The sequence below is a fragment of the Phlebotomus papatasi genome, chromosome 2, assembly GCF_024763615.1.
Source record: "Phlebotomus papatasi isolate M1 chromosome 2, Ppap_2.1, whole genome shotgun sequence".
Classification (NCBI taxonomy): domain Eukaryota; kingdom Metazoa; phylum Arthropoda; class Insecta; order Diptera; family Psychodidae; genus Phlebotomus; species Phlebotomus papatasi.
This window is the reverse complement of record NC_077223.1, coordinates 22,205,108-22,230,697: the sequence shown is the minus strand read 5'-3', so window position 1 is coordinate 22,230,697 and position 25,590 is coordinate 22,205,108. Positions and strand designations below refer to the sequence as shown.

Sequence of the window (25,590 nt, the reverse complement as noted above, 5' to 3'; positions counted from 1 at the left end):
CCCCGCCGTCCCCTATAAATATAAAAGTTATAGTAATATTAATCGTAAACGAACTTCTTTCATAATTTATTGCAATTTCTTATGTTTTTTTCTTAAATTTCTTTTTGATATTATTTCATCCACTGTTTAATAACTGTATTAGCTAAAATATACGATCTATAAATTTTAATAAAAATTCTGAATTTTCAAAATAACGGCGAGAATTTTACGAAGCAACAAAGCTAAACTCTGAAACCCTGCCCTTCCATAAATAATCCAAAACAATTATTTTATGAAAAAGTCGCGACCCATAGAGACCTTTTCTTGTATATAAACTACATGGATTTAATGAATTTTTGCTCCACGTATGACCTTTCTCGTAAAAAATTTAATGGTACCGAAAAAGTTATATACTCGATGTACCACAGAGGAAATTTACATGAAAATTCTTTCCATGGGGATACTTTTTTGAAGAGATAATATGAGGAAAAATGTGTCTATATGTGAAGTGTGTGAGAATATTTCAATATGTTGCTTTATTATGTCTATACACATGAGTTTTCTGACCAAGAAAAACACAACATGAAAATCTCTATGAATCCCTTACTAAGGTCCTTATTATCGGTTGTCACTTTCGCTCATCTCTATCCTATCAAAATCACCTCTAAGGCCATTCACCACAAAAAGGATATCAGCATTCACTGAATTTCAAAGTCCCCGAAATATTCGCTCATTTGTTATTATAGGGGCTCAACTCCAGCAACAAAAATGTTTTGAGCAAAATATCTTAATTCATTTTTTATTTGTTTTTAATATTAAATTTTCTCTCATTCTCCTTACAGTTGAGAAATAGTAAGATAAGTTTTTGATGATGTTTTTCTTAAAGTAAACTTGCACCTAGAATTGTGTCCCTGGAATATCGGATGAGCGATGGACGAAAGGGAAAGTTAAAATATGGAAGAAAGTCAAATGTTGGGGTGTGAGTGTCAATCGATAATCACATAAACTGTCGATATTGATTTCTATCGTATCCAATTTTAGCCCCAAAGGGAAACCAAAAAATAACCAAAAATGCTTGACCATTGTATCATCTGCACCCTCGTTTTTTTTCCATGCTATCCTTTATTAAAGGGTGAACTTGGTGGAGAGAAAAGTGGGTGAAAAAAACATTAAGAAGGAGAATATATTTCTTGTATTTTTGTGTGTCTTGTACTTTCATCATTCCTTCAATCGAATTTCCGCTAAAAATACCCTACAATTGAGAGAAATTCAATATAGAAGAGAATTCGGTCAAGAAGGAAAGTTTCGTCATTCTCAAACACGCGATTTGATTTACAAGTACCCATAGTATATTTTTTTCACCCAATCTCTTAGAAATAATTCCATCATATTGATTATATTGTATACTGAAAAGGGTCCTTTTATCGGATAGATCATCATATTTATAAAGAGTTATAAAAACTCGATGTTTACAAAATTTGTACGAATTTAAAGGTGTAGTCATTTCACGAGATTTAATCCTTTAAGGAGAAAGTTGGTCATAATGACCCATTAAAAATTATTTTATCACCCTTCAAAATTCTTCAATTTTTTTTTTAAATTTGAACTGTATAATGAGAACACTACTAAAAAACCTTTTATTTTCCAATAGGGAAAACGGGTAGGAGTAAACACTGGGTAGCAGTGTACACTGCAATGTTTTTAATCAGATATTAAGCTTTAGAAGACGAGACCTAGGGGAAAGTGCCCATGCTTGATACCATTGGAAGCTTCATAATGACTAAATTTTTCCTATGTTTCTCAATAAACATGACTCCGCAATATATTTTAAATACTGGCCATTTTCTCATAGTTTTTAAAATATGGTTGCGATGAGTCACATATATATTGTGAAACATTAGCATTACGAAGCTTCCAATGGTATCAAACATGGGCACTTTTCCCTATATGAATTGCTAGCTACAATAGGGATCTTTGTTGACTGAAGAAGTGGTCGACATAAGTCCAAGTAGTGTAGATATAAATATAAGTATTTCGTGCTACCCCATGTTTACTACTGCCCCAGTCCCTCTTTCATAGAAATTTTCATCTTCCACTCACTACAGGTCAGAGTTTTTGTTTATCGTTGATGAGAGTGACTGGGTTCCGGGGTTTCTTGCCCTCTCCCCTGATGTTTTTAAGCTTTTCCTTAATTCCAGTATTTAAGGATGGTCCTTACCGATTCGATCTACCATGTCTGATTGGCAAAGACCATCTTTAAGTGTTAGAATTAAAGAAAAACATACGAACAGTAGGGGGAAAGGCATCCGCACGGTGTACGTTCATTGCGAATCATATGATTTTTGAAAAATACCTCACGTTGTTTTCCTGTCCGTCTACTTAGAGAAAACTGGGGCACCACCAAACACTAATTTTTAGTTCTAAACTACTTGAACTATATCGACAATTTTTTCAGTGGACAAGCATCCTTACAATGCCTATAAATTTCTATAAATTTTGTCCTCTGAAGTCGAATATCTGATTAAAAAATCGCAGTGTTTGGTGCTATTTCGTGTTTGGTGGTGCCCCAGTTTCCCCTATATATTTTGTCGTTACCAGAACTACAGGCCAAATGAACAAAGATAGTGACTCAATATCTTTGTGGGAACTCTCCATAAAACAGTCTTTAGACCAAAGTTCTGTTTGGTTTAACTGCCCTACCTTCTTAACAAGCAAAATTTTTAGAAAAAATCTCACTAAAGATTGCATTGGAAATTCATCTGTCAGATTTTAAAATTACTTTAATTTGTAATTGTTTAGAAATTCGAGACGTTGAAGAACGGGAATAATCCTTTAATCTGAAATAAGTCGGCCATTGTATAAATTCAATTACTCTTATTTTTTTGTTGACATTTGTGTATTTCTTCCAAAATCTTGTTCTTTTTAGCATCTAGTAATAACATCCAGCTGACCAATTTTTTTGAAGTACTTGAGAAAAATGACATTGATATAACGATAGCTTTCAATTCTTAATACGGTTTTCTCAAAGTCAAACATGATAACAAAATTACAGTTATGGCAATCAATTTTAGCAAGTTTACGTTTATTTCTGTAGGATTTGGGAAAGGAGGATATTGAGGGAAAAGACTCTTCCTTTTATTTAATAAATGATTTAATTGAAAAGAATGTAACTTCAACGTCTGCTTCCTATGAACAATCGAATGAGAATAATTTTATTTCAAACTGGACTACTACTTTTCATCCAATTCCCACATTTCTAATGCCTTAAAGTATTGTATTGCATTGTATTTTATTACCAACATGTGTCTTTACATTAGCCCCCCCCCGCATACCAAGCGTCCGCCGCCGTCTCAGCGTTGATGACCAGCCTCCAAATCCAAACGGCGGAAATGCTTCTTCTCAGGCTGTATAATCTTTTGTCGTTTTAAACGATCTTAGTCTTTAACTAGTCTAAACCGATTTCTATCGATTAAATTTATGATCAGTTAGTCGGTTTAAATCGGTTGCGAAACGGTAAACGTAAAAAGATGATGATAGAGATAAGATCTTTGCACAAAGCTCAAATCTTAAGCATCCTTTTGGTAAACCACTAAAACCATATCTAAAATAAAATAATTGTGACATGACCGAAAGGCAACAATGAAATAGTTTCTTGGTTTTTGATAAATGAGATCACAATTTTCATAGATTTATGGCTTTTATCTGTCTAAAAAATCTGTTAAATAAATAAAATCTCTTTTATGAAATTGTCCTACACACGTTTTACTGTTAGTATCTCTTCGTCCTCAAGAGCTTTTCGGGAAAAGAACCAAGTCAGAAGAATAAGGAACATTTTCAAGCAATTTCAAGAGGGGATGCATAGAATGGAAAATAGGGAGAATTTTATACGTGAAATATGTGGGTGGCTAATAAAATGATAAAATGCCAAGAGAGTTTGCCAATGAAGAAGATCACCATCATTTTAATGGTCGTAAGAAGGGTATGGAGGATGAAAAAGCGATGATTTTGTGCTCAGGAGTAGAAAATACCCATAAAAATAAGCATCCCTAAAATGCTTGAATACCAAATAAGCTTTCTCTCTTTGTGACTTTCATTGATTCCGAAAAAAACATGTATATTTTTGCCCTCAATTGAATTTTTCCACCCCCTTCTTGTAATTGGATTCTCTTTCACAAATAATGGGGTTGATTTTTCTTTTTTTTTTCAAATGGGGATGAGGTGAACCATTTATCCATGTACTCTCAGAGTTACTATAGAGAAAAGTATTTTTATAGCCATGAATTGGAGTTGTATTTCATTTTGATACTTTTTCGTGCTTTTAATTAAAAACAAGCAACATTTACCAAAACAACACATACATAATTGAATTAAAAGCCTTCTTCGACGGAAATTTTATAGGATTTTCAGGGACGATTGTAAGTAAATTTTAATGAGATATATTGGATTGGTTTAGGGTGAGATGGGGTAATTTGGAATAATGTCTAACTTAGAACTGTGGGATTTCTTAACAGTTTTTTATGGTAAAAGGAAAAAACAACGAAAAAGTATACTCTTGAATGTAAAGTCTTCTACTTATATTCAAAATGATGAAACTTACGTTTCCCTTTTATATTATTAAAATCATTAAATCTTTTCTCACTAATAGAAAATTCTACGTGAAATTTAAAAATTCTAATTCTCCCTTAAGTAGTATATGTGCAGGAGTGCCCCAAGGTAGCACCCTCAGCCCAACTTTATTTAATATTTTCACGTATGATGTCAAGAATTCCTTTACCAAATGTTCACTGGCGATATATGCCGATGATACGTGCATTTTCGTCTCCTCTAAAAACCCGAATAAAATTTCTCAAGCATTAATTGCCGATTCTAACCACTTTGCTCAATACTGTGAAAACTGGAAAATTAAGTTAAATCATGAAAAAACCAATGCTACTTTCTTCTCTCGTAGGAGAACTGCGGCTTTTCTCCCATCTTCTCCACTCAAAATCTTCAATAAAGAAATTCCTTGGGGTTCCTCTCTCAAATATCTCGGAGTTATCCTGGACAAAACTCTCACATGGAGTCTGCACTGTCAGTCAAAAGCAGAGAAGGCTCTACACCTTATCCGAATCCTTTATCCGCTTATCCATAGAAAATCTCACCTAAACATAAAAAATAAATTATTGATCCTTAAAATGATTTTTCGAGCAGTACTTTTGTACGCTTCTCCTGTGTGGGGTGATTGTGCCAATGTGCACATCAACAAATTGCAAATCGTAGAAAATAAAGTTCTCCGATTAATTTTTGATCTTCCTTTCAACTATCCTGTGTGTTGGATGCAGTGTTTGGCTAAGGTCTCCCCTTTGTCTAAAGAGGTCAACAAACTGAAAGCTAGATTTTTTAATACTTTATCCAAGAGTTCAAACCCTCTTATTCGGAACTTAACTCCTGCGTCACCGTCCCAGGATTCTGTATAAATCTACAAAAAATTTCTCTTTTTTTTTTAATTTTCTCTTTTTTTTTTTCTTTCACTGACATCTGTCTGCTTTTTCCATGAGGTTTTTTAATATTTTACTTTTTCTTCTCCTATATAAAAAATTAATGTTTTCATTCTTATTGCATTTTCTATACTTTATTTTTTTTAGTATTACCACCAGTGTTAATTTCATTGTTGTAAGGAGTCAATGACTCTATCTCTTTCTTTTGAAATTCCATTGTAAAGAGCTCTGTAGTTGGAATTATAATAAAGTCTTCTACTGATTCGTGGTTTTCTTTTTCTCTTTGACCATCTGAAACAGTGAGAAAATCTCAGAATTCCAAAACAGATATGATTTCGAATTATACCATCACTGAGAAAAAAAACGGGGGTGCGATTAACTTTTTTTCCTCATAACTTTAACACTTTTTAGGTGTAAAAATATATCAACATTTTTAAATGTTAATTCTACACCTTTTTGAGGGTAAAATTAACATGAAAAGGAGTAACTTTAACCCCTAATACACCTAAAAAACATAATATTTATACCGATTTCGGATCAATACTGCAGGGTAAAATAAACATTTCCGGAATGTTATATTAACTTTTTCGGATTTCTCTCAGTGATCTTACCCTATACGTTAAATAAATGAAGATTTAGCTCCTAAGCGATATGACCTCTGAAGCGACTGTCACAGCTTAGAGTGCGAATTCCAACCGGTTCAAATTTTGAACCGTAAATTTTATTGAATAATGTACAAAGTGACAAAAAGAACCTGGTAGGGTAAAATGAAGTAATTTGGAACCATTTATAATTTGGGACATTTTAGATTTTCTTACTGTTTTAGAGGCCCAAAAGGAAGAAAAGCTTGATCGTGATTTAAAACACGGATTTTGACCTATGTTTAGATTTATTCACTTTTTACTTCATACGACGTTTCGGAGATGTGTGTCTCCTTCTTCAGGTATACAAATTTTATATCGGTTTCTTTTCTTTTTAGTCATCTTTTTCTTCTATTTCGCGGTCTTAGTTTTCTCTTTGCTCTTCTGAAACAGTGAGAAAATCTCAAATGTCCCAAATTGTAAATGGTTCCAAATTACCTCATTTTACCCTACACTAAAATTAATAAAATACATGGATAAACATTTTAATGTGGAATTATTCAATTTTCACAGTAACAAATATCTTGACAATTGTCAAAATGTCAGGCAATTTGGGAACAGTTATGGCTAGTTGGAAACAGTCGCGACGAAAATGGAATATCAAACATCCATATCCCCATTTAGACATTTTAAAATTGTTGATTAGTAGAATAAATTTGGCTAATTTTCAATGTAGGGGAGACCGGGGCAGTTAGCCACGTATGATATTAGATAGTGGTATCTTATAGTTTGCCTGCGAAGGAATATTGAGGAAATCACTCTTTATTCTAATTATATACATCCCTTCCTATTCATTGAAATATTTATCAGCCACAAACAAACATTTTTTGTACAAATTATACGCAATGAAAAATTTCATTTGGTGGCTAATTCTACTCCGGTCTCCCCTATAAATGTTGGCAGAATCACAATATAAATAATTGAAAAATATCAAATAAAATCTCTTAAAATCTCAAGTTACTAACATTAGGGACACTCTAAATGATTCTTTAACTGAAACGCAGTAATTGATGAGATCATTTTGGTACAAATAGCCTCTTATATCAATCTGTTGGCTTTCTTTGTAATCCTTTTCACTCTCAAAATCGACGCATTTTGTCCGAAATTATAGCTATTTTTATTTTCTGAAATTCTCAAGCCGAAAGACGAGTTATGTTTTAATGAATGCATAAACATTCCAATTTCATCTGCATTGGTTCAAAAGACTCTATCGCACACTTGATGATTCTCACATAGATAAACATGTGAAAATGTGGAAAAACGCCTGTGATTTTATTGAGGAATTTTCAAATATAAATAGAAAGGACTGTAATCTCAAAATATATTTACACAATATATATCGCAATACAATAAATTTCCTCAAAGTGTTAAGTTCTAAATAAATACACTGAAAGAGGTTCTTTTTTTTCTCGACAAAAAGTTTCTTGGAATGTTTATACATTATTTTACTTGGTTTTTTTTTGCACAACAATTAGATTTACATTGAAAATTGCCATAGACGAGAATGTTTTTGACACTCTGACTATTATATGTTCACTCGTATTTGCGTAATTTCAAATTTTATTAAGCAATTATTGCTTTCACTTGCATTCGCAGTTAATTTAGGTGAGTTTGACTACATTGTAAAAAAAAAGAGTTCTACACTCAGATCAAACGAGATGAGCAGTAATCCAAATTACAACTATTTCGAAATAATGATAATAAAATTCTATCCGAATGTGAAATAACAGACTATAGAGTGAGATATATATTCTGTAATTAAATTTTGTCTGTCTGTTGCTACTAATCTCAGTAATTGGTATTCAAAACGATCACAGCGCTATGTTATCAAATCTTTCATCTTAACTCATCTCAGCATGAAAACTTAATGTAGATTATTTGGCTTGATAATTACTCATTTAAGATAAAATTTGAGATCCCGAACAAAACAATTTAGTGAACAACACTCTTAAATCTTAAGGCATCTAGAAATTGAGAGCAATTTCTGTCAAAAATTGCATTTTTGACAGAATTTTGACGTTTCCACCTTCAATGTGTACTGACTTTTAGTTAAAAAATTAGTAACTAAATACTCTTCAAAGTTCTCTATAATTATTTAAGCACTAAATTATTTCTAGATTATCAAAATTCTAACTTCAAAGCTAGTATAACCGGAATTTCGAATTCTAGGGCAAAGTGGTACAAGTTGGACAGGACTTTTTTTCTTGATAAATTTAGTACTTCATTTTTATTTGTATATTTTTAATGCTTTAGTTTTATAATTTGGTTCCTTGTGCTTAAAACAAATTTTGTACTGTATTTATCAAGAAAAAAAGCCATGTCCAACTTGTACCGGTGAATTGTCCAACTTGTAATACTATGTCCAATGTCCAACTTGTATCACTTTACCCTACTCCATTTGAATTGTTAGCGTGAAATTGATTTTTTTTCATGTTTTTTTTTTCATCAAAATCAAAAAACCAAAAACTACTGAATTTAGCATGCTGTAAAAAATATAAAAAAAGGTTTTGAATAATCGTTTTGTGTTAAATAGAAGAAAAATTAATTGTTATGAAAATATGGATTTATTCGTTTGTTTATTCCGTTTTATTATCAATCTCTTCAGTTAAAAAAATCAATTAAAGAAAACGCCCTTCAAAGTTTTTAATATACAGCGGAGCTCCTTCGTCTTTGTTATCGTATATTGGAAAATACTTCGAATTGCCTTCTGAAATTTTTGTAGTATATTTTTAGACGATTCATCTATCGAATTAAATATTAAAAAAAAAATATTTTTGACCCTGTATTATAAAAAAAACTCCTTAATACGTCACTAAATAAATCTCGAGACTTAAATAAAAAATATGCAATATTTTAATATCAGTGTTTTATTATTATCAGGATATTTCGAATAAAAATAAATATATTGTATCAGCAGGGGCCTCTCAACATTTCATTTTTCCATACGTTTTTGCATTGAGGCTCTGAAGACTATTGGCAAGTTTTTTCCTAAAGAGAATTGACTTATAAGTCTGATATATTTCGGAATCGTGCACCAAAATCTATCTAAAAATACATATTTTATAATACTCGCCGAAATAATACAAGAACTACGAGGAAATTTGTTTAAGACGCGGTGTAATAGCTGCAAAATTTTTACAAGGAAAAGTGAAAAATATCTTCACTTTTTATTAGGCTTGATGGGCCCCTGGTATCAGAATCTCTCTTATATTGAAGGAACTAGGGCACGACTGCACACTTTTGAATGACGCAAATTTGACTTAAACTCCAGAAAGTTGAAAAAAATTTGTTATTATTCATGTTACAACCTTGAGAATAGGCTCTAGGGTAAAGGCTCATAATTTTGTCTAGTCTGTTTATAAGCATCGATGTTCCAAGTTTGAAGTGCGATATTTTCAATACTAATTGACTTTTTTTGTTACTCTCTTTTAAGAAGGGTTCTTTAAAAACTTGGCAAGGGTTTATTGTCTTTATTTTTACTAAAATTAGTCTTAATACGTTTAAAAATGAATTGATATGTAGAGGTGAATTTGACTGGAATTTTGGACAACTTGGTTATTAATTTGGACAACTTGGCTGTATATTTGGACAGTTAATCCGTCTCAAATCCATCATTTTTATCAATTTATTTTTAGTGTCCAATTTCATCCTCAAAGTGTCCAAAATAAGAAACTGGACAAAATTATAAGCCTTTACTCTACATGAAGAAAAATAAAGGTTCTGTAAAACAATTGAATTTTCCAGAAATATTTGAATTGTAGGGGAAAATGGGTGGGGTAGCTAACGAAGGGTCAGTATAATTTTTGTTATATTTTTTCTTATCCTTTCGAAAAGGGATAAAACTTTTCTGTTACTAAAGCAGTGCGTAAGCCCTGTATTCATAAAAATATTTTCGCAATGCTTCTCTTTTGAGTTCTGCAATTGATTTTATAACATTATATCAAAATGAAACTTTCAATTTCTGAACCATTGAAGTAACATAATTCTATAATTTACTAGTAGTTTCATGATTATAATATAATAATTATCATTGGGAGAATTCTAAGATGGTTTTGGTAATTTTGCTTTAAGTTCTGAAGGTGCGAGAGGGGCAGTTTCATGTAGGCTCATGGAGAAGTTTTCTGTAGTCAATATTCACTTTTTTATTTTAAAATAAATTCAAATGTTCAAGGAAAATTTTTTGTAACTATTTTAGTCCGCTCAACCATTTGTATAAGAAACGACTTCAAAATCAAATTTACAATTTAGGGGTGAAAGTGCCCCATCCTCCTCTATCACTTTACATTTTTAACTTGTCACAAAGCATTTAGGATAGATACAACCCCTCAAAAACAATGTTAATTTCAGTTTAATATTATTTTGACACGTCTAAAAAAACTAATGACATTAATTATTTAATTTAATATGCAAACTATAGCAATTTTGGAATGACAAATATAGCAACGGTTTTCATTTCAAAATTACTTGGTCTATCGTGACCTTTTCCTCAGAGGACAAACATACCTAGAGTATATCTATGCATTCATGATAAGTCAAATATCTAATTAAGAAATTACTGTTCAGAGTCATCCCTGTGCGGTGGTGCCCCAGTTTCCAATAAAGTTTTTAGTAACAGAGAAATTTTTCAATTTCAATATGACCTTGCTTACCTTTTTGTAGTGTAATCTCTTGTATTATTTGGTAATTGCAGAACACAGCAAAAATAATAGGCGTGAATGGAAAGCGGTTATATTATCCTTTCCATTAAATAAAAGTGTTCACTAGAAGAAAAAAAAAACAAAAACAAATGGCCACATACTATATTACACAGAAGTTGGATAGGGTTGCTGTTGTTGAAAAAACAAATGCAGCATCTGTTGGTGCAATTTTAGAGCTTTTGTGCTGGTGCTTTTTTAAGCACATTCCGCAATATGATTTATGTACAATGTATTGAGGGGGTTGGCGTGCAAAAAAAAAATGTTAATTGTGCTAGGGTGAAAGGCTGTGAATCATGACACAACTACATGAGGCAAGAAAATTGTCACAATAATTTGGTATACTTTTAAATTGTTCAGTCAACTATTCCGATAAACAAGTGAGAATAGTCATTTGCAGTTTAAGCAAGAAAATTATGTCATTAAAATTGTTGTTAACCTATTGATTTCCACACTCATTTTCCTGCACAAACCCCATCATTCTTTTTTTTGAATCATTTACAAAATGTTATGTCTTTTTTGTGTATAATATCGCTCTTTTTCTCTCATTTATCCACTTTAGCCAAGACAATGGGTGAACCAGTAGGCAGAAAGAACAGTGAGTAGAGCTTTTAAAACATTCATAATTTCCACCTCCTCCTCTTTTTTTCACACATTCACCCAATATTTCCCATGTGTGGATGAAAATTCTCCTATGTTTTGTAACTGTCTTTTCAATTTTGAAGCACTAAAATATTATCCAATAACTTTGAAGAAATATGAAATATATTGACATATTTTTACTTAGAAATTTGGCATTTGCACAAATGCCAAAGGTGCTTAGAAAAATCGTACTCTTTTGTGTGTTATTGGAAAAATATATAAAAGAAAAGCTCATCCTAAAATTTTCGCAAAAAATCGCACCATATGCTGCAATGTCTTGGTTCTTGACATGTTTCTGCCATATGAATACCATGGTATTCAAATGCCAGAATTGTAATTGTTCAGATGACAATTAGGACGATTACATAAATGACGTCCCATTGACATTTCTTATGTACGATTATAACATGTGATTTTGCATATTAGTCGATTGAAGATAATTCTGAGTCGATTTGAAAAAAAAACCTGTTACTTTCTATAAAAAAAAAATTAATTAGACATAATGTGTTTTTACTCCTTTCTCGCGTCTATATAAAAATTTTGAAAATAGAGAATGGGGCAGTTTTACGCATGAATTTCGAAAATAAGACATTTTGAGATATAATGGGATATTTGTAGCAAATGTGCTATAAATTTTCAAATAACCATAAGAGAAACTAAATACATTTATTTAGTTTGATAGTTCATAGACGTTTGACAAATGAGTCTATTTAAAAAAAAACTAGCTGTGTAAAAGTGCCCCATTTCCCTTAAATAAATCTAGAGCATACCCAAGACAAATTTTAGAGTAAAGTATCATTCTTTTACGTAAAAACAAGCCTTTAACAATAAAGTCACGAGTATGAGCTTTTCAAAAGGCTTTTTATACAATTTTTATTAAAATATTAACAAGAACATTTTAAAAATTGCTGTATAGGGTGGCGGCATTACTTATGGTCTCGTCGCTTTTTTTGTCAAAAAGAAATACAGTAGACTCTCGCTAATTCAGCTCTTTTAAGATCGGGCTACTTTTTAATTCGGGCAGTGGTTACATTTGAAAAAAGTTTGTTCTCATTTTTCAAGTTTGATTATAATTATCAAATGAATCAAATATGCTCAAATTTGACATGGTGTTTGTCTTAGTTTTGATGTGATTTTGCATTATTGAGGGATTTTCATGCAATTTACGTTATATGTGAGTGTGTAAACTCAATATCTATATGCACACGAATAAAAAATCGTTGCATTTCAAAAAGTTTGTCGCCCGAATTTCTGTCTAATTCGGCTGACATTTCGGTCCCATATGCCCGAATTTGAGAGAGTCTACTGTATTCCGAAAACCAAAAAAAAAATGTGATGTACTATTAAAGTATATCAAATATTTTTAATTTTGAGTTTTTTTTTAAATCATATTGTGACATTGTTGTAAAGTTTTTTGCGAGAAAGCCTTAAGTAAAGACAGAGACCACAAGTAATACAGCCACCCTATATGAAAATTAAAAATGAGTCACTTGAATCTGATCCTCTCCGCGTGTGTGGCAAAAACATTAAAAGATTTAAAATTATTTGTATTATTTATATTAGATGGGAAAGGTGAAAAGACCAGGAATAAGAACAAATCCTGCACTCAGGAGCAACTCAACAAGGTTTTGGAAGCCTTTCGTCGCGGTTTCACTTAAACTGTTTGTCTCCAATTAGAAAATTTCCCTTGTCTCCATTTAGCTTAATATGTTTCCAATAGAATCATTTAACGCTCGGGTATTTTTCTTGTATTTAAGAAGTTTTCAAGTTATATCTAAAGAATTTTCACTAAACGGTAACATTCTAGAAGTGTTAAGGAGGAAATTTATAATTCTCTTTAGAAAAAAATATTAACTTAATGTGTTGAGTCTTCTGTCAAAGATAAAGCGTCTGGAAATGGTTTTGAATTAGGACATTTACCCTAGATATAATTCTTTTTAAAATAATTTTCTATGGATTTAAATATTTATTAATGTATATATAGTATTAATGTAAAGATATGAAACATTACAATTTCATGACGTTTTTAATTTTAAAACCAAAGAAATATATATATAAAAGGATCATAAAATTAAGAGAACTTAACATTTTGCAATAAATTTATTGTAGTTTTCTATTTTATTATCCATAAAGCCAAAATATTGCTATTATTTGGTTTGCAAAATTTTAAGATCACAGTTATTTATTAGAAAACTAATTTAACTAATTTTTTTTAGAGTATCTACATAAGGAATATAGATTATTTATAAAGGTTTTCTGTATGGCTTTATGTCTATTTATCTAATATTGATGACAATTTGTGAATATCATAGTTCAGCTTTAAACATTTACATTGAACATTGTGATTCAAATTTAATTTACATTTAATCTCAAATAATAAAAGTTAAATTGAAGATGTCTTTTAAATTTATGGTTCTTAGTAAAAGAAAAAGAGAGAGAATATAATTCTTCCGGAGCGATTTTTTACCACCCCAAAAATTTATGTTCAGTAGTTCCAAGTGTTAACGATATTTTCATCCGTTAAATTTTTATCATTTTCCCTCTGTGGTTTGGGTAGGAAGTTTCAAACTCGTTATTTCAATTGTCTCTAGTTTTTTTTAAACATATTTTATTTCAATAATATTTTTATGACTCTCCGGAAGAACATTTTTATTAGATTTACTTTACCATAAAAGCATAAAAGCTTTTCAACGTTTTCAACTATCAAGCAAAAACATGACAAGCTATTTATTCTTTTGTGATGCGAATTTATTGTGAAAATTTTCACAGTATCACACCTCATGGTGAGATATATAAAACATATTTCTCTTTTCATTTGCTACACGAATTAAATAAATTCATTCGCCATAATTATGCTCCACCTTCTTTGGACCCATGTGACAGTGCATTTAGGGGAAAATGTGGGACTCCCATTGCTGGGAGGTGGCAATTTTCTACGAACCATTTAGTCTTAATGACACACATGTTCATATTGAGTGGGAAAATGTGGTGGGCACTATTAGTGAGGGAATTTTGGCAAATGAGTAGAAAATTGTCGAGTGCATTTTCTAGCATGTCGTCAGATTAATTCATCCAAAACTATGCGAAAACTTGGGCTGAGATTAATTTCCCGCCTATATACCTTTGGTTTTCCTTCTCATCGTTTATAGGGGATAGCGGGGATTTTGGGTTACTTTTATTATTTTTATTATATCGTCGTGGTTTTCCTTTTAAATATTACAGTGATTTATAAAAAAAAAGACTTAAAGATTTAAATAAATTTAATAGGATTTAAGGATAATAATCCTTCATAAATTCTTATATTACCTGTGTTTAAAAGTTTAATTAAATTTAAGTTTAAAGGAAACTCAAAGAAGAGTGAGATTGCTATTTTAGCTTCGTGTCTATGAAGTTTCTTACATTTTAGTATAAAGGCTTAAAGACTTTTGTCTCATTAAAATTAAACTTCTTTATCGAAGAATATGAAAGAACCTTTAAGAGTCGATTTAAAGATTTAACTCTTAAAGATTTATCTCAGAATTGAGAAATTATTTCTCAAATGATAGAGATGTTTTTCATTTCGTTAACCGTTCCTATTTTCGCCGTATCTGTTCCTATTTTCGCCGTATCTGTTCCTATTTTAGCTGTAACTGTTCCCATTTTCGCCACGACTGTTCCTAACCCGTACCTTAAATGCAACAAACAACGCCACCCTTTCATCCCGAGGATAAAATGGTTTAAGAAACCAGGTTTCTTGGTTTAAGAAACTGAAGTAAAAGTTACATCTTTCTACTCTATTCCTGTCTTAATCATCCCCGATATCTCCTACCCTCTGAAAATGGTGTAAATTATACGATGATTGATTTGGAAATATATATTATATGCCCAAATATATCTTGAGGAATGTAGAAGAACATTTATAAAGATATAAAATGATTTTATGAATGAGCTAGACTTAATTGCGGAAATTATACTAAATTTTTCTCTTTAATTTATTAATCCAATCGATTTGTCATGAGTGTCATGAGATTATGTGTGAAGAAAATTTTCTAGCACAGTTATTAGGAATAATTTATATAATTGCCAGATAAATAGCATTCAAAGTGAGCTTGAGAAGCTATATAGAATATGAAGTTAAAAAAAAAAACAAAAAAAACGGACACACGTGGGTAGAAATTTTGATGAGAGACAGTTGAAGAGTTGTTGAAATACAAAAATAAATATTTGCCAATTTAGTGTATGGACACATTGGGTTTGAAGATTTTTCCCAGCATACGCACATTTTCCCCGGGTTTTCACATTTCAGTTCCTCTCTGAAAAGTATGGCAGAGAGAATCGAAATAGCATCTCTTTCAGCTTGTCTGCCAATGTCTCACATGGTAAATGAGGAGAAGACTTATCTCATTCGACATATGACACCTAATACCCAAACATAAAAACCAACCAAAAATCGTTCATAGAAGAAACAAATGATGTATATTTTATAACCTAAAATATTTACTTTTTTTTTTAAATGTTACATATACTTGAGGAATAAATCCCTGCCACGTGACTTTAGAAAATTTTGTCATGAATTTTCTAATAAAAACAGACATTTTAATCCACATGTCACTCTTATAATTTATTCCCATAACGATATACTTTTTTTAGAATTACTTATACTTAAAGTCCTCCTTAATTTCCTGCGACTTTGCAGTGTAATCCGATAAAAGAGAAAAGCTTCTCAGTGGATATCAATTAAATTTGTTCTCCTTGAAAATTTACAAGAGGTTCTCAGGGAAATTGCGCGTTAATTCTATTATAAAGTGTATTTTGATATGCGAATTAAGTCAAGATTAAACCACTATGTAATTAATTGCTATAGCAAAAGTGAATATCTTGGGGTGAACTTAATCAAAAAAAATGTGTCAGCCGAGGGGAAAAATAACTTGAAAAAATGTTATAACCTTTATTTACATAGATAGAATTTACACAGGAGCCAAGTATCTCAACAAATGCTTGAATTAATTTTAGGAAAAGAGAAATTATTCTATATTTCTGAAAAGAGGGATAAATACAAAATTTTATCTACTTAGCTTAGCTTAGCTTAGCTTATTAGCTTTTCAATGCATAGTTCTTGAGTTATATATTCCAGTAATGGGAATTACTTTCTAAAATATAACTTTAGCAACTTTGCACACAATAAAGTGTATATATTCGGTCGCATGTTCCTATCATGAGGTAGAATGGGTGGTACTTCTAATCAGTGCAATTCACTGGCTTTCGCGGAGCTTGTGGTGGCTGGATCATCCACTAGGGCTTCGTGTCTCCGTGTGCCTAGTTCGGATAGTCGCATTCTCCGCGATTCTCTATTGAAGGGATTGTTCTGAAGAGGGAGCTTATTCTTAGATTTGTGGCTGCCACGCATTCCTTGAGAAAAATCCGAAAAAGTTAAAATAACATTCCAGAAATGTTAATTTTACCCTGCAGTATTGATCCGAAATCGGTGTAAATATTATGCTTTTTAGGTGAATGATGGGTTAAAGTTACCTTTTTTCATGTTAATTTTGCACTTAAAAAGGTGTTAAATTAACATTTAAAAATGTTGATATATCGTCGGTTGCGTCTACCTCTATCGTATCTGCATTTGTTTTGTATCTGCATTTGGTGCAAGCTACAATACATACGTCCCCTCTTACATGAAATGCTGACACAGAAGAAATGTTGATACGACAGAGGTAGACGCAACCGACGATATTTTTACACCTGAAAAGTGTTAAAGTTACTCTTTTTTTCTCTGCGTGTTCCACATGAGCTGTTTTTTGAAGTTACATTGTTTTTTTTTTTTGTGTTTCTATTGTACAGAGGACAGATTGTCCTATGAATTGTCAATAAATTGAATTGAATTGAATTTATATTATAAAATTTAAAGTAAAAAAGTAAATAAAGTAATATATTGAATTAGGAATGATTGAATCGGGACAATTTCTGGTGGTGGCTCACAAGACACTAATTAAAACACATTCACTTTCCTTAAGGTGTCTACACATTGGAGCTGATTTCATCAAGAATTATTTCAAGAATTTTTTAAAGAAAAATTCATATTTTTGAAGGAATTTTTGAAGAAAAATGCCTCCACACTGGGTTTTTTATTTTCCATCAAAAATTTTTTGACAGTTTGCCATCATTTCCAAGTCTCTTGCTCTTCTGACTGTTTTTCACGAAAATTTGTTATTTTCTGCTGGAAAAAGTGAGAAAAACGTTTGGTGAAGTTCCTTGGGATAGTATTTAGTGAATTTCTGAAGAAAATCTTCTAAATATGCAAGGGAATAGTGTTTTTCTGGAAATGTCGTTCCTGGTGGAATCCACCAGCCTTTGAAGAAACATTTCCTGTGATTTTCCTCCAGAAATTTCCGGAAGTTAATCCATCTGTGTATTCTTGAGGTGTTCCACAGTACAGTAGCCTCGTACTCCACGGATTGCAAGATGGATGGAAAGGAGAAAATTTACGGGCACTTTCCAATCTCTATATGCCTTGGTTGCCAATTAAAACAAGAGCTAACCAGAGCCACCGAGGAGATCTCAATGCAAATGAGAGCTGTGCGGAGCTACCAGAAGCCATCACTTGAACCCCCAGAAGAACATCAGAATAATCTTTTGTATCATTCACTTTCTCAACCACTAGGAACTATGTGGGATTGCTTCCTTTCGAGAACACCAGAACTGGATAGCCACAGGCCTTCGATTCCTCCGTGGGTCTCCCAGTTTGAGTAGTAGTGCATGAAAAGGTGGTGAGAAATAAAAAAATCTAAAGTAAAATCCTTAAAACCTTAAAACTTTGGTAACCAAGGCATATAGAGATTCCAAAGTGTCCGTAAATTTTCTCCTTTCCATCCGTCTTGCAATCCATGGAGTACGAGGCTACTGTACTGTGGAACACCTCAAGAATACACAGATGGATTAACTTCCGGCAATTTCTGGAGGAAAATCACAGGAAATGTTCCTTCAAAGCCTGGGTTGGATTCCACCAGGAACGACATCTCCGGAAAATACTACTCCCTTGCATATTTAGAAGATTTTCTTCAGAAATTCACTAAATACTATCCCAAGGAACTTCACCAAACGTTTTTCTCACTTTTTCCAGCAGAAAATAACAAATTTTCGTGAAAAACAATCTTGAATCGTGATGGTTTCCGTCAAGAATTCTGTCAAGAATGACTTTGATGAATTTTATTCCAATGTGTAGCGGGTAATTTCTTTCAAAAATTCTTGATAGAAATTACCTTGAATTGGATATGATTTTTGAAGAAATTTGTCTACACATTAGACAAATTTTCTTCAAAAATCCATCTTTTTGTCAAAAATTCTCACCAATGTGTAGGCAATTTTCTTGAAGAACACTTCTTGAAGCTCATTTTTGATAGAAATTTCTTATAATGTGTAGACACCTTTACGCTAAACTTTTATTGTTACTCCTTCGGCTTTCTCTACACGACTAAACGAATCTTCTTTTTTTCACGTATCACACCATTGCATTTACTTGCATTCCATTACTCTTATTACTCATATACTACCACATGATAAAAGAACAAATGCAGATATTAGATTGATATGTTTTAAGGATTTTCGTCTCAATGTATAAAATACTCAAGATGTACTTCAAAGAAAACGTAAGATTACTTTTTTTTTAAGAAAAGTAATTTTTCCAAGAAAACTTAGATGTTTTTCGGGGCTTTGTCGAATTATTTTTAAAATAAAAAATTATACTAGTGAGTATACTAAGCACTTAACTAAAATTTCACTATAATTTTCTGAGTTTTGGAAATGCCTCAAAGTTAAAACATGAAAAAGTGTCTCAAACATGACGGTTCTCTCTTAAATTATTTATTTTTTAAAAAATTCTTAGATTTAAAAAATTGTAAGTTCAGACGAATGACTTAAGATAATTCTGTGTTTTGTGTTTTTTTTTTTTATTTTCCTTTATTAGAAAAATAAGTAAGTGTTCCGCAGGCAGGTTTAGTACATTTTTCTACTTGCGCATTAAGGGTAGGTGGGGCTACTTTGATTTCTGGAGCTACGGTAATATATCGACGTAATATAATTTAGATTATAGTGTATATCAAAATACAGAAAGCCAAAATCCATAAATCAAAAATCTGCAAAGACAAAATCTCGAATGGCCAAAATCCTGAAAGGGACGAAATTATACGGTAGATCATTATTTCCCAAAAACAAGAAACTTTTTTTGCCATCGACAAGTGCGGGTGCAATCGTGAGAGTTGCTATGGCACTTTTAAGAATTCGGAGTTTGTGCTTTTAGGATTTTGGTCGGAACCCAATTTAGATAGACAAAATAATTGTGGACCTGAATTAAATTATGGCAAACCCCAGCTTTGTTTAGAAACATTCGAAAAATCGTATATCAATGTAGCTCCACAGCTCCTCAAAATAAACCCACCCTCTAATTATTAATTATTTTAGGATATTGAAGGCCTTAATCATTCTAAAATAAATACGAATTATTAAGGAATATGGCGAAAAATATAAAAGCAGTAAGAAGGGGCATAGAATTGTTGAATTATCTCTTGACATTTCTGAAAGCTTTCTTGATTTAGTTTATTAAATTTTAGTTAAAATAACCTTAAAGTGGGCTCAATTTTTCGAAATTTCATTATATCGAATGCTGTGCATTTAATATATGGCGAAAAATATAGCCCGTAATAGATTTATTGAACTTATACGGGCTTCAAACTAGAGACTTATGGGTGAGACTTAGCGCTTAAGTCACAGTCTGAAAAGTTCGGGTTGTGGCTAAGCCCAAAAATTTGAAGACTTAGCTAAGTCCTCGTTGAAACGAAGGTTTCGTACTTTGTTAGTGACATCGATGATGACGCACCCTTGCAGTGACACAGTGAAACATAAAATCAGTCATTATAGATATGGAAAATGAGTTATACACGTATTCAGGTAGCGTTTTGTGATGTTTTGAGCGACATACTGAGGTACCAAATAGCACAAAATGAAATTTCTCCAGCATACTCGAGAGAGAAATAATTTTATGCATAAACGTTTGAAAACGCACTTTGTTTATATTCTCGGTAAATGCCATTTGACAGCCCGCCAGTTTCCAATGATGTTAGAATCTAATCTGTTAGACTAAGTTTCAATTTAGGTCTGAAAAGGTTTCTGGCTCATCCTCAGTCACCAACAAAGCCATCTTAGCGAGGAAATGGTATTAGTCTCAGGTCTGAAGCCGCCCTTGATGACCTATGTACGAACTTAGTCGTAATTTTAATCGTAGGCGAGTTCAGTACATAATACGATCTTGCGATTTAAGGCTTAACTTCTCTAATACGGGTTTCAAACCTAAGGCTCAGCTATTTGACTTAACTCCTCTAATTCCTTATCAGACACGATTTTTTAGGAAATTGTTGTTTAGAATTGGATATTAAAGGCAAATGATCCAATAGATTTTGTAAAATCAATAAAATTGCTTGTTATTTAGATTTTTGAGACCTTCGGGAACTGGTCTAAACTTCCAGTCCGAAGCCGGCATAATTCATTATTAGGCAATATTTTTGAGGCAATCATGCTTTAAATTTCAAAAAAAAATAGTATAATTGCTTTTAATAAAAATTTTCATTTGGAAAAAAAAATTTCTTTGGATAAGTGGGCTCATCCTCCAATTTGAAGCCGCCATAACGTATATACGAAGAATGAGAGGCCTACCATTATCCCTGAAAAATGAAACCAATTTTAGAGTAAATTTTCTAAAACTACATCCGTACACAAGAGGTTCTTTGATAAGCTACTCAATATTAACATTGTTTTTATTTTTTTATTAATTTATTTATATTGCAAATTCACTCCACAATAATGAAAATCATCCCTTGAATTCAAAGGTTTTGTTTTCTGCACCATGAAAACATAGGAAATATCATTCTCTTGCGAAGCATGATATTCCAAAGTCTTGGAAGCTTTCATATGTTTTCATCATAAAAACCATCACATTTTGACAGTGTGTGAGAAATCCTTTGGGAAATTATTTTGCAAGACTTTTAAACTGCATAATTTATGTAATTAAATCATTTACTAATTCATCATGATGGAAATTATGAAGAAATTTATTCCAAAGAAAATTGTTGTATGTAGAAGAGCAATAGGAGTGAGCTTTTATAGAAAAGAAGATGCTTAATGTTGAATGAATGGTGGAATTGTGGTGAGGTTTTGAAGATTGTTTATATACTTCACCCCATCTCATTGAATATTCAACATTATTCAACATAATTTACATCAACAGAGAATGAGAGGTGAACTCTTAGTTTAATAAGTAATATAAATGGTTTGTTTAGTTTCTTTTTGATTTATCATTTATTCTATTTAAAGTACAGGTGTATTTACAATTTAACTAAGTGTTCTACACTGAGATAAATCCGAAAAAGTAAAATAACATTCTGGAAATGTTAATTTTACCCTGCAGTATTTATCCAAAATCAGTGTAAATATTACTCTTTTTAGGTGTATCAGGGGTTAAAGTTACCCTTTTTCATGTTAATTTTACCCTGAAAAAGGTGTAAAATTAACATTAAAAAATGTTAATATATTTTTACACCTAAAAAGTGTTAAAGTTATAAGGAAAAAAAGTTAATCGCACCCTCTTTTTTCTCAGTGTATTTTTATTTTGATATAAAATAAGGAAAGTCTTTTAATGAAAAATATAAATGACTCTTTAAGCTCAAACTCCAATCCAAATAGAAAAAGGTGTTCCATCTGGATAAATTTCATGTTCGCAGCTTCCTTTCATTCCAAGGATTTCATCTTTTGTTAAACAATAGAAGCACATTAGATTAAATTTGTAGATAGAATGCAGCAGTTGTTGGAAAATTGTAATTAGATTTGAGCGACAGATTGAATTTTCACGCGAGAGAACAATTTTAGTTGTTACATTTGGTGCAGAATCACTAAAAAAAATCAACAATATTCTGGAAATGCACGGTTTTGATGGAAGGATAGTTTTTTTTTTAATTTTTCAGGTTAAATTTAGAGTCAATAATTTTCGATTTAATACACAAATAGAACCATCAGTGATGTAATTGAATTTACCGGATTGATATAACCGAATATTCTTCATTGATCCCTTTGTAATAATTTTCACGCAAAATTATCCATTTTAATGAAAAATTTTATGTTACAAAACACTGAAAATATTCAGGTATTGCATATAAAACTACCTTTTATCCATAGAGTTTTATATTAAAAGTATCCTGGTACATCGGATACACTTTAATTGAAAATAATACATGCATGGTTTTTTTGCTTATACTTTTGTGCAGATTGCAAAATTATGAAAAAAATTTAATTTACAATTCAATAAAGCAAAACATGGTTCGAAAAAAATATTGGGGAAGTTGTTACCTATTTAAATTATGTTTTTTTTCGGCCGATTTATTAAAAATTTATCTATCCCAGTGATGGTTTTATTGGTTGAAGTCAAAAAGGGAATATTATATCACTCATTGAATATTACAGAGGCCTATATTCATTTTAGATATATGTGTCGTTGATATGAAACTATATAGAAAACTGCCAAGTATTTTCACTGACAACACTTTCCAATTTTCCCTACCATCTGTTTCACCGTCTTTTCTCTTCGCTTCCATTTTTCCTGGTCACTTTCACAATTATTTGATAGGGTACCATTTGATTTTGGCATTTTTCATTGACTTTTCCGTCACTATGCAGAGATAACAAAAAAAAGTGAAAAGATTGGAAAATTCTTGATAAAATTTAAACCATTTGTAACTCTCTCAGACAGACAATAGACAAAGTGCTTTCATTTCACAGTAGCATTCATCGATATTTTTCCCATTTTCTGCTATTATTTTCTATTCATTTTATTGAGAAATACATTTGTTGTGATTTTCTTTTTCTCCCTGGCAAATCTAGTGAAAACTTCAATTTCCTTTTGAGGGTTTTCCTCATACGCACCTTCAAAGTTTGAGAAGAGGAGTTAAAGGTGGAAATATGAAGTGAAAAAGCTCATAAGAAAAATATGTTCATACATATATGTATTATATTATTCTGTAAATATAATTTTCGATTGTGTATATTTTGGTGTAGAAAGGTCTATTTTACCCTCTTAAATGCTAAGGTTTTGATACGAAAAACTTTGATGTCTTGGAGTATGTTTAAATGTTAAAACAATATGGAATCAAAATACAGAGTTTCAGTGAATTTCAATTTAGCTCCCATGAACCACAAACTTTATCCATTCTCCCATTTATCCTTCGAAAGGAAATACACAGGAAATTTTTCTTTTCTTACGTCCATTCTTCAATCATCTCTAACAAGTTTCTTGGTTGAGGGATTATTTCCTTGCACTCCTTCATTTCAATTCTCCGGATGTATATTTATGAAAGTTCATTTCCGCTCCACCAAAAAAAAATCTCATCAAATTGCAAGAAAGAAATTGTGACTAGAGGCGGAAAAATACTTTCTCCAGGAATTGTTCTATATGGATAACGGTCATAAAATCCTTATCTCTCAGCTGCAGGAAGCTTTTATAACTATAGTTATTAGTTTGAAGATTTAATGAACAGTCTGGGCCGTCTGGGCAATTGAAGAATTTCTGAATGAAGAGATAAAATATCACTCCTTGGAGAAGATTCTCGATACTTGTGTAATAGAGAACTTTATTTTGAAGTTGTTTTGCTTTTGAGAGGCTATTTTTCTATTTCTTGTGTCCAATTTTATATAAATTCTAGTCATTTCGAATTGATTAGTTTTTGCATCTGTGATTAAGGCAAAACCGTTTTTGCTGTATTTTATTTTATGACTACGATTTAAATTCTCCTGAAGCGATTTAATCCTTTAAGAAGGTAGACAAGTTGTCTACCTTCTTCCTTACTTGGCCAAGTGCTCGACTTTCGTTTGGATTTAATCCTTTTAACGACGATTGGGTCACCGGTGAACCAAAAATCAAATTTTTCCTACGAGTCGTGGCAGATTTCATGAAATTTCACTGTAGTCACCATCTACATTAGGCGAAAAAATGTGAAATTTCATGAAATTTGCCATCTCTACCTGCGACCATCTGAAGTTATGTTCTGTTCTAAAAAAAAACAGAAAATATTCTTTTTGCTGATCCCCAATTTTTGATTCTCTCGTCCTTAAAGGGTGATTGTCCTTAAAGAGAATGTGATTGTGAAACGTAGTTCTGGTTCCCTCCATTTTTTCTTCTTGAAAATTCGATCTTCATGTTTTCTGACATATTTGACACAACAGCGCCTCCAGTGTCGGTCCAAATTTTTTTTTTTGCAAGATCTGTGAGCTCGTTAGCTGAGTCCATGAACTGGCTTCGAATAGCTCTATATAGAAAGAACAATCTGACTTAGGGTTGGTTCGGTAAAATCCACTGCTGGAACATAAAAACAGCAAAAACGGTTTTGCCTAGATTACAAGCATAGAATCAAATTAAAAAACCAAAATGATAAACATTTTTGTAAATCATTCTAAGTATTAGAAAAACCATCATGAGAATCCAAACAGAAAATCACTTTTTAATATGTAGAGCGTACGGTCTATTCGACACATGTCAACCCTGTCGACGGCTGTATCCCACCAATCCAAATCCTTTATTACTTTCACACGCCCAACCCTTACCATCCCAAGGCGGGTGCTGAATTTTGTTCCAATTGGTCACATTGTACTACACTGAGAGAAATCCGAAAAAGTTAAAATAACATTCTGGAAATGTTAATTTTACCCTGCATTATTTATCCGAAATCGGTGTAAATATTATGCTTTTTAGGTGTATTATGGGTTAAAGTTATCCTTTTTCATGATAATTTTACATTTAAAAAGGTGTAAAATTATCATTAAAAAATATTGATATATTTTTTCACCTTTTTCACCTAAAAAATTTTAAAGTTACGAGGAAAAAGAGTTAATCGCACCCTCTTTTTTCTCAAGTGTGAGAAAAGTTGCTAAAGTTATTAATAAATGAGACCCTATTAAGCAAAATAGCTAAATTATAGAACGAAAACATTAACAATCCACCTTTAAAAGGCTTATAATGATAATTTTGTGTTGCAATAACTGCGTAGAAGTTCTTAAGCCCTATATAAGTATGCGAATTTAGGTAGTCTCAGTAACAAAATTAAGGACTCTAATATCAATTTATAAGTTTCTTGGTTCTAC

The 25,590-nt window shown here is 31.6% G+C and overlaps 1 protein-coding gene across 3 annotated transcripts in view; it reads left to right on the top strand.

The window, feature by feature from the left end:
• LOC129803029 (heterogeneous nuclear ribonucleoprotein L) overlaps positions 1–25,590 on the top strand; it is a 260,754-nt gene that overhangs the window by 204,334 nt on the left and 30,830 nt on the right. For 2 of the 3 annotated variants that reach the window (XM_055849343.1, XM_055849341.1), the window contains one exon: positions 11,354–11,389. The exons of the other annotated variant lie outside the window; for it this stretch is intronic. In XM_055849343.1, coding sequence (XP_055705318.1) covers positions 11,354–11,389 — 36 coding nt within the window. The remainder of the gene's footprint in view (positions 1–11,353; positions 11,390–25,590) is intronic. 3 annotated transcript variants of the gene reach the window in all.